At 36.3% G+C, this 11143-nt stretch overlaps 1 protein-coding gene across 6 annotated transcripts in view; it reads left to right on the forward strand.

Moving 5' to 3' along the window:
- LOC138708851 (calcitonin gene-related peptide type 1 receptor-like) overlaps positions 1 to 11143 on the forward strand; it is a 687365-nt gene that overhangs the window by 675817 nt on the left and 405 nt on the right. For all 6 annotated transcript variants that reach the window (XM_069839100.1, XM_069839103.1, XM_069839099.1 and 3 more), the window contains 2 exons: positions 3109 to 3289; positions 7841 to 11143. The exon at positions 7841 to 11143 is cut by the window's right edge and continues 405 nt beyond it. In XM_069839100.1, coding sequence (XP_069695201.1) covers positions 3109 to 3289; positions 7841 to 7957 — 298 coding nt within the window. In that variant the 3' untranslated portion in view covers positions 7958 to 11143. The remainder of the gene's footprint in view (positions 1 to 3108; positions 3290 to 7840) is intronic.

The following is an 11143-nucleotide window of genomic DNA, read 5'->3' on the forward strand; positions in this document are numbered from 1 at the left end:
TAAACAGGAGGAGGGACAATAACCTTCCATCCTCTTCAGTACCGGTATTGAAGACAGACCAATATGCATATGGTCAACTTAAAGAGATGGAGTCACAATGTGCAGTATGCTAGTTGCACATATTATTTCAGTCGTGAGTAAATAAAAATACTATATCAAAGTTTAAAATGTATATGTGTTTGTGTCTGTGTCTAATGCATACCCATTTCACTTGCGTAATTCGGGTTCCGCATATTACGGATAGATGGCAGGACTGTGACCCATTTTCAATGTGTATATCACTTCGATGGGCCATACTGTACATGATGTGCATCTGTATAAGTGTTCGTGTAAGTGTAGTGTAGGGAATGGGTGAGAATGATGATGAAGATGAGGAAGGGAGAAGGGGAAACCCGGTGCTGGCATGTAGCCTACTCCTGTCGAATAGCACCAAGGGGGCCTCCAGGCTTAACGTTCCCATCAGACGGATGAATCACAATCAACAGTGACATATGCACTGCGTAGAGATTTGGGACTTAACCCAGACATATCGGTGCAAAATTTTGTGATTAGAAGTTGTGCACCGCCATCTCTCCTAGACCCGAGGTAAAAATTTTACATGAAAATTAAAAATGTTATATGTTGTATTTTTATTTGTTTATGAATAACAACTATACTGGGCTTCTAATCTTAAGCACTATCACTTTCCTGAAAATTCTGTATGGTGAAGTCCATCCACAGTTTCTGGTACTCAGGCAAAATCAGACTGACACTGTACTTACCACATGATACATATACCTGGTACTTGGGGATCACTTGTAGGGCTTACTTACTGCAGTCCAGTGTATCTGAGGTCGAAATAGACTTTAAAGCATGTTATTAGTGAACACTTCGAGTAGACATAGATCGTATCGTGAGATATTTTCAGAAAGACACAGAGTTCAATTAACTTCTGAAGCTCTGCACAGGGAATCATTTTTTTCAGAAAAAATTAAAAATGTAACTCCATTTTTGAGCAAAGAGTGACAATCTCTCCATTCCACTTTGCCGTTTTCTCTGAAGTCACATATTTCTTCAAGAAAAAAATTTCATCAAATAAATTATCTTCATCCATTTCAAGTCCATCTTCATTTGAAGAAAAATACTGGATTGTCTCTTCACATTAGTCTCTTTGTAGAGGAGGTCTCGGCAATATAAGTACATTTCATAGATATCTTGTGAATGAATAACCCAGCACTGGGATATTCAACAGCATTTTCATAAAATCCATGAGAGATACTAAGAATTCTGTTGTGACGTAAGAAACACTTTTAAAGATTCCCAAAACTCGCTTAACTGATGGTGGAATAAATTTATATTCTTTTCTGGAGTTCAGTTTTTCAGTTAACTTCGATTACAACAGAAGACTCGACAGAAATCTTCATTTTTTTTTATTATGGCATCATGAAAAAGCAGCAAAATTGCATTAGCAGAATTTATCACAGCAAGCAGCATTAAATCATATTAAAATTAACACTAAAAGTCCGGGGATATCTGGGATCAAATGATTAAATCTGGGGACATTCCGGAAACACATACAACCTGCTTTGGAAACCATTTAAGAAATATTGACAAAAATGGCTATTAGAGTCTTTGTTGTTTACACTCTAGAATTATGGAATCATACTGAAAGATAACGTGCCAGACAGTTTCTTTCTCTGATCCACAAAGTGTAGATCAGTATTGTATTTTCCATCACAGTGTCCCATAGAGTGCATGAATTTTCAAAGTGTGTAGCAGTGGCGGCTCGTGATAAAATATTGTGTGTGTTCACAATTTTGTGGTTCCAAAATCGAAGAGAATTTGAAATTGTACGTTTAGTCTAATATGAAATGTCATGATTCCAATGTTTCACTATCGAAAAAACCGTATGTAAATTCAAAACAACATATAATAATAATAATAATAATAATAATAATAATAATAATAATAATAATAATAATAATAAGAGTAATAATAATGAAACTCAGTCTTTCTATTTCCAATTTTTCCTGGTAAGCCAGTTTACCCAGTTCTTTACTGTTCCAAATTTCATTGAACAGAGTTCATTGTTTACGTTTGTTAATAATGAATACATACCACAGTCCCATTATTTACAAACGCGTGTGTTCAGTAATATATTTTGATTCACAACACACTGATACACTATAGCCTATACCAGTACTGTAATCCCATTCGCATAGATTGATTGCTATAAATACATGCCAGTAAATATTATTCTTAAATATTATACACTACCATACAGATACTTAAATTCATACCACCACCACAGTCAGCCAGCACGTGTTTGAAAGTCAAACTATGCTATTATGCCGACACTGAAGTATAGTAATTCACAAACTACACTCTCGTAGCAGCACTGTACACATATCTACGTAAAGTATACGTTCCTACAGTCAGATGCTGACATCTACAGGCTTTTAAATTTCCTCCTCGAGATATAGCACGTGAACGATAGGCACCGATGCACCTGACATCTGTAGGATAGATACTTATCATGTTCACTTAATGCTTTGTGCTCTTGACGAGTCATAAGCGGCCAGATAAAGACAATTTTCTCCCGCGCATGCGTGAAATTCCTGTAACCATCTCGAAAAGAGCACGGCTTGTACATGAACGGATGTTGCCAAGTTTACATAAGAAGTTTATGCAAGATGCGGGAAGTTTAAAATACTCGATTCTGATATTATACATCTCCACTATGTCAATACGGTATTAAATGATAAAACTAGTCGTGCATTAATAGAAACAAGGTGTTTACGTGCTCTTGTGCTCTTATTGACGCAGCGCCACTGGTGTGTAGTGTTTTTCCTGATAAAGTCATCACAGTCCTTAACTAGGCTCTTTCTAGAATCAAGACTTGCATAATAAATCTTTGTAAAGAAGAGTTTTAAATATATACACAAGTTTAGATTTCATTACAAATAAATACTTGATATCCATTGTAAATAGGCCTATATAAATTTATAACTACAAATTACATGAAGATAGAGCTTAAAATGTACGGTAACTTAAGTAGATAAATGTATGTGTTAATTTGTAGACAGATTACAACTAATTACCGTGTCTGATCTGAATTGTATAACACAGAAAAGCGGTGAAGGCGACTTTGGTGCTGGTGCCCCTGTTTGGACTCCACTTCGCCATCACAGTGTACCGACCTCAGTCAGGCATCTGTCAGTGGCAGGAACTATACATCTACCTGGACATCTTGCTGGACGGACTCCAGGGTGCTGCAGTGGCCCTCATTTTCTGTTATATCAATGGGGAGGTGAGCTGTATAATGACGTCATTTTGAAATGGTCTCTCGGAAAGTATTTATGTCCTGTTTTTTTTAAATGGCGTCCCATTTCCCTAAATTATTGTTAAAATATTTCTCTTTCTTTTACTTTATTGATTAATAAATCTATATTGTTTCCATCAGATGTCACCATAATGAATTCAGTTCGATAATAGATACCTCAGAACTCGGATCAATAATCAAATGGTTTTTTTGGACTGAAGTTCAAAATTGTCTTCAAGTTATTGCCAAAATTAACACTCATATTTAAAAAGTGATAGATGAAGATGACCTATTTAATGAAGTGAATCGTGTGAAGAACATACAGTATATGGAGCAAAAATTAAACATTGGAAGGAGTGTGGTGTTAAAATTACAGAGAGGTGGACTGAAACATTACAAATTATGAGAGTTTTACAAACATAATTCAGATTATAAGTTTTGTGTTAGGAATACCTGGTACCAATGCATCATCAGAAAGAGTGTTTTCATTGATGAATTCAATTTGGTCCGACAAAAGGAATCAGTTTTCAGTTAAAACCATAACGGCCATATTAATCACAAAATTTCATTTCAAAAATGTGTCTTGTGTGGACGACTCTAGGAAAGGCCAACACTTCTAGAGCAAATTCACTCATCAAAGAAATATGATGCAGATTGTACAGTTGATCTTCATGGAGAATGTTAAAATAGTGAGGCAAAAAATTTTGTTATGAAACAAGTTCAGAATACAGTGACGTAGATATGATGTAAGGTCCAATTAACCTAAAGTAGTTTTAAACAGATTAGTTAACATAATTAATCCAGACTAGTTGCAATATAAAAAATTGTCAACAGTGACTTAAGCCAAGTATCCATACTATTCTATTATATACTTGCTTAATTATTATAGCATAGTTATTGTAAACAATGCAGTATTTATTACTTTAAAGTAAATAAAACTGGACCTTATTGCTCGCCGACATTATATAAACACAAGTAACAATGAATGTTTAGATAAAATGTTGATTCATGTCAACTTTAATAAGTGTCCCGTTTTTTATTTTGGAAATCTGATTATCCTAGGTATATGTGTAACAGTATGTCGAACTGAAAAAGACATGAAAAAGTCTTTATTTTCTAAAATGAACAAAACAGTGTGTTTTTCCATGCGAAAAATTTGTAAACATTGCAAATTACAACCTTTTGACTGTTTTATGAAAGTTCTCTTTTTGCATAGTTCTCAAAAGGTACCTATACGAATTATTACTCTAATTACCAAAATTAATTAATTACGTCTGAGTACTAAAATGAATGGTGTATTTTGTTATTTAATTCGTTTCAGCACAGAAAAAACCACTAACTCCGTGTACCGTATAAGTATTTCTTGAAACAGGCCTGTAGAGATTGTGTGTTGTTTTAAAATATTTAAAATTAGTGTAGACTGCTAGACGTTTGAGATGGGCAGAGCATGTAGCACGTATGGGCGAATCCAGAAATGCATATAGAGCGTTAGTTGGGAGGCCTGAGGGAAAAAGACCTATGGGGAGGCTGAAATGTTGATGTGAAGATAATATTAAAATGGATTTGAGGGAGGTGGGATATGATGGTAGAGAGTGGATTAATCTTGCTCAGGATAGAGACCAGTGGAGGGCTTATGTGAGGGCGGCAATGAACCTCCGGGTTCCTTAAAAGCCAGTAAGTAAGTATACACTGCTAGATGGGACCGAAACAGGTCTACACAGGCGTTATTCGTGACAGATGATGATGATGATGAAAATTAGTGTATTCGTTGAGGTATAAGCATTTCTTGAAACACAAGCCTACAATGATTGTGTGTTATTTTAGTATTTAAAATTAGTCTTTCCTGTCATGTATTTCTTGTAACTGTGTGCATGTTTCTTTTCTCTCTCTTGAAAACATTGCTGTTTTATACTAGACTACCCCAATCATTTGATGTACAACTCTAAGCTCCATACACCATGTCTGTCTTTCTCATATTCTACCTTGGAGAGGTAGGCTGTAGCACAATGCTTGCTGTGCTCACTAAAATAAGATTACCAGATTTTTTTTTTTTTCACAATTTTCAGGTACAGATATCGATACATGAAAAAAAAACTACTTCAAAATTTCTGTTGGTTTACCATTCACTCGTATTGTTCTTGTACACTTTAAGGCAGGCGTCTCAAGGCCAACGCATAAAAGTTGTCACAGAGAGCAAGTGTAAATAACGTAGTCAGCTGAAGAGATAAGCGGAGTACCCGAAGGTAGCCGATCGCTGATTAATGTCACACGCATGAGCGAGCTAAGTTGTAACTGTGGCGGAAGAAATGCCACAAAGCTGCACTGTCACAATAGACGGTTGTTTTCGGAAGGAATTTAAGTAGTTTGCAGTAACAATAATAATAATAATAATAATAATAATAATAATAATAATAATAATACATTTATTTTCTAATTATATACTATCAATGAGTAAAAAGAAGACATCTGAAGCATGAAGAACCATACATGTTACGTAATTATTTAAGCACAAGGAACTGGCCACCTTACTCCATTATCTCCTGGACTAGTTGACTCATAAGTGGTGCCTTGTTGGTATCACTTGTCAGGTTCAGACCTGTCATCAGACAGTTGACCAAACAATAAAAATATTTCATTTCTAGTAAAGGTTCTTGGTATCGCTCTTTTTTTAAGTTTATACTATATTTAATAAAATAAAATTCAATTAAATTATAATAATAAAATTACAATTAAACTTGTTGGTTGTTAAAGTAAGTATTCTTACGTTACGCTAATATTAATATATTAATTACAATAATATATTTCGTAATGTTTTCAATAATTAAAAATAACCTAAACATCTTAGAAATTCACAAGCAATTATTTTAAATTAGAACTATTCAAATTTTAAATCTGGTCTGAAATTCATTTCTCAAGTCCTTCAGTATTTCATTATATTTGTTACACTGGTCTTGATTCAAATCAGATAACAATTTTAGATTAATAAAGTGGTACCCACTGAAACTTGCGTCTCCCACAATTTCGCTTTCCCTATGAAATCTTTTATTTCTTCATACATTTGTGCTAATAAGAACATTCTTTCCTCGGAGATGGACACAATGACTGTTACATCGTAGCGGTTGCACATGTCTATTCAAACGTCGCGGTCAATGACGTCATCCGGAGATACACGAACTGCTCCTGCATCTTGTTCCACTCTTACATTGAAAAAGAGAAAGAGGAGGAAGTGCTCTGAGAAGGCCCTATGGAGACGTCTGCTATAAGGAATTAAAATACTCATTCTATTTACACACTAAAAATATTCATTCTACTTAACTACTACTGAAATTACTGGTATCTTCAGAAGAAAAAATTATTTTAAGCAGGTAATTTTCTGGATTCCCAATTTTGCAGCAAATTTCTGGTGGATCATGTTGAAATTGGTTAAGATAGCAAGCATGGCTCGAATAGTTTCTAAACTTCAATAAAGTCAAGGAAAAAATTGTTCCGGGACCGCACCAATGCTCTGCCGACTGAGCTACCAAAGAACTTCACCTGACACCATCTCATTGCAGAGCGTTGGTGCGCTAAGCCAAAAGTCCCGGGATCGATACCCAGATCCGGAACAATTTTTCTCTTGAATTTATTCAAGTCTGCTTAACAGGGAGCTTTATCTGAAAACTAGGCTTGCATAATATATATGTTACTGTATGTTAACAGAAAACCACAATTTCAAGTCACACAGAGTTTGTGTGCACTCAATGTGGGTTTCTGGCATCTTGTCAGCCCACTCGAGTTATGTAGATAGAAAGGGAAAAATTGAGACAGTGTTGGGTGAAGTTCCTGGGTACCTCAGTTGGCAGAGCATTGGTGCGATAGCCATAGGTCCCAGGATCGATACCCACCCCCAGAACAATTTTTCCCTTGAATTTATTCAAGTCTGCTTTATCTGAAAACTAGATTTGCGTAGTTTCTAAACTCATTCTGGATTTCTGGAATGTCCACATCATGTTAATTGAACAAAAAACTCTCCAATGAAGCATTATTTCTGGGAGACACAAAGACAATTCAATCAACTTCTGGAGTTGTCCACAGGGAATCATTTTCTCAGAAAAAATTTTTTAATTTCGCTCCAGTTTGGGCAAAAAGTAGCATTTTCTTCATTCCACTTTGCTATTTTCTCTGAAGTCGCATATTTTTTCAAGCAAGAAATTTCGTCAAATAAATTATTTCTCCCAGGTTAAGTTCATCTACATTTTAAGAAAAATAGATACCTTATCTCGTGAATGAATACCCCAGGCTGTGAGATATTCAACAGCATTTTCATAAAATTATAATAATTAACACTGGAAATCCGGGGATATCTGATGACAAATTATTTAATTCGAGGACATTCTGAGGACGAATTTTGTTCAGGGACAAAGAACAAAATTCGGAGACTGTTCCCGGGAAATGGGGACGTCTGATAACCTTACACTAAAATCTATATGTATTTGAATTTATATCACTGCACTACACTATAGAACTACACTAAATAGTTGTACATTTCTTTGTTTGCAGGTGCACACACTGATGAGGCGATCATATCGAAATTTTTTGGAGCTCAGGAATCCTGGTCTGAGTGCGGGTCAGTGTTTAGGTGGCAGCACTGTTACCACTACCCAGACGGCTTTCTAACACAACACTTCCGCACCCCACTGCCCACCTCAGAATATAGCCACAACTGTGACCTGAGAGGAGAGACAACCCTGAATGTCCTGCCTGCATAGTACCTGCCATCCACTGTGTGCAAGATACAATAGATGCTGCCGGCTTCTCGACTTCATTCTGATGTAAACTACATAAATAATCTGTCATGAAAAGTTGAACACCTTTTTAAATTTTAGTTCACATTAAACCTTAATGTAGGAAGATAGTGATAGTAGCTTATTTTAAAAATTTGGACAACTCCTTGTTGAGATAAAAATTCGGGTATTGATTTCTTACGAAAAGAATTAAAGTTCGACCCTCAGGACATTCTGTGAGGCCCATAGAGGATAGAGTAGCTGTGCAGACAGTTGTCTTCAAATATTTACTTCAGTCTTTCCTGCCATTCCCATGCCACAATTTATTTTTCTTCTTCTTCTTATCTGTATACAAATTCCAGAATATCATTCCAAAAATGATCCTCCATGCATTCTTAAGTTAGATGCCATGGAACTTCTCTGCAGCAATAATATAAGGATCATCTTCAAATTTATACAGATGGATCTCTAAATCCTAATAATGGGACATCAGGAGCAGGGTATTATATTCCAAAATATCAAGAAAGTTACTTCATAACATGTTCATCCTCTTCCAGTCTTGACACTGAATTGTTAAGCTATTGATGCTGCTCTCCAGTGTGTTACTCAAATTTCTGAAAAATCTATTTGCATACTTACCGACTCCAAGGGGGCTATATTTAATATAATTAAATATGTACCGAACCTATGTGCACATAGAATTATTCCAATTCAGAAATAACTAAGTAAACTAAAAGAACTCCAAAAGAAAATAACATTTCAATGGATACCTAGTCATTGTGGTATACCAGGAAACGAGAAAGTCGATAATATTGCAAAATAGGCAACATATTTGCAACCAACACCTCTTCAAGTGATATCTCTATCCAGTGCTTTTGCTTCAGTAAAGTCTCATTTTACAAACCTATGGCTCAACAGTTGGCTCTCTTCTGACAAAGGAAAAAATTTACAGTCAGTACCAAAGAAACCAAAAGACCTGGAAATGTACAAAAACTTGCCCAGACATCTTCAGACATTTTTAACAGGTGACACTGTTACACAATTGTACTTACACTGATTTCACCTTTCTGATAATCCTACTTGTCTGTGGTGTAATAATCATGGTGAAGATCTGGAACACATTCTTCTATACTGTCCATCCATAAACTACAAAAGAAGTAAATTAAAATCATCAGTACCAGTTGCAGAAGACACAGCCCTGCAGTATATATTGACTACACCCCAACTCTGACTACTAGCAACAGGCATCTATAGTGAACACCGATCAAAATACCCCTCATTTCTCATGAAAAACAAAACTGAATAGACTACAGTGGACTATAGTGGACTTCATGTTGTCAACAAACAGCTGGATACATTAAGAAGATTGATTGATTATCTGTATACGAAAACAAGAACACATACAAGATTGCATCATATTTGAAGAAACTAAAATACAACATTGGATACAGAACATACTACCAAAACATCTTAACACAGAGGCAAGACACACACATAAATAAAACTTAACAGGTGTATACAAACTATCATACCATAGTTGCAATGACTTGTACATTGGAATGGAATGGAATTTAACTGAGGGGGGACACAGATGGTCCAGCACTGCGACCTATTGAATCTATTGCGCTAACCCTCGATATGGAATGAGTTGCGTGCCACAGATCCCCTATGCGCACCAAGCCAACCACATGACTTCTTTAACGACCGGTCCCTACAGCCGAGAGAAATCCATATACCATTCCTGCTTCGGCAACTTCCCCCAAGGCCCCCCTGTCGGTCCGAGGCGAAACTCCTCCCCCGAGTAGGTCCGCCTCGATGCTCATTGCAGAAGCCATCCAACGTCACTTAACTACATTCCGCCGAGGCCGGTCGAGAGAGCCAGTAGTTTCGGGAGGCCACCTGTAGAGTGATCTGAAAAACCAGAAACGGGATGATGAGGAAAGGGTGATGGGGGAGGAAAGGAAGTGGCGAAGATGAGTGGGGTTCCAGTCGCCTGATAAAGTTACCTGATATTTATCCATAGGAGTAAGGGAAAAGCCTCGAAAAAACCTCACCCAGGCAACTCGTCCTGACCGGAAATCGAACCCGGGACCGCTGGGTTCTGAGTTAGACTTGCTAATCCCTCAGCCACAATGGTGAACACTTGTACATTGAACAGACGGGAAGATAATTTCAAAAACGTTACAAGGAACATATCACAGCCATAGCCAAACTACACAACAATTCAACCTATGCAGAACACACAAAAAACACCAATCACAACTACAGCAACATAGACACTGACGTGAAAATATTACACATCCAGCCAAAAAATCAGAAACTTGACACTCGAGAACAATATGAAATTTACTAACATACAAAACACATCCCCAACACATCCTGAACACTCAACTCAATTTAAAAACACACACTCTTTTCGACACAATCATGAACACACTCCACCACAACAGGAAAACAGAAGACAGTGTGGGATCTTCACTAGGTTTCGGACGATGAAAGATATCACTTCGAAACTAATCAGACATGTAATTTCCTAATTAACACAGTAGAGAAGTTATAAAGTTAATCAGTGAAAAGTAAAGCATTCAATCCAACACAGCTGTAGTTTCATTCCCGAAACTATGTGACGTATTCTATATGCTGATGTATCTGTGATTACAGTGCAGACTTGTTTCTCTTCCTTTGCTTTATTATTAATATCCTTCTCTTTCCCCTTACTTTCCCTTGTACTTTATTTTTCTTTTCGTTTCCTTTCATGGCTTCAGTATCTCTCCAGTTTTCTTCTTCGTCTTCTCCTATTCTTCTGCTTTGTTGTATTTTAAAATAAGTATGTGAAAACATCATTATTTTTGTCACCACTTCCTTTCCACTTTTGTTCTCTTATTTTCTTTTCAGTGCATTGAAATCATTACTAGCATGTCTGCATGTTTCTGAGAAGATGTCTATAATCCAGGATGAAAGAAAACTTTTTCCAAAGGACTTTGAAATCATGGAGTATTGCATAGACACTTCTGTATGAAATGGAGGTCAGTGGACAAATCACTTCATGCACATTTTTAATCGAGGGCTCAAGATTATT

The sequence above is a fragment of the Periplaneta americana genome, chromosome 11 (genome assembly GCF_040183065.1).
Source record: "Periplaneta americana isolate PAMFEO1 chromosome 11, P.americana_PAMFEO1_priV1, whole genome shotgun sequence".
Classification (NCBI taxonomy): domain Eukaryota; kingdom Metazoa; phylum Arthropoda; class Insecta; order Blattodea; family Blattidae; genus Periplaneta; species Periplaneta americana.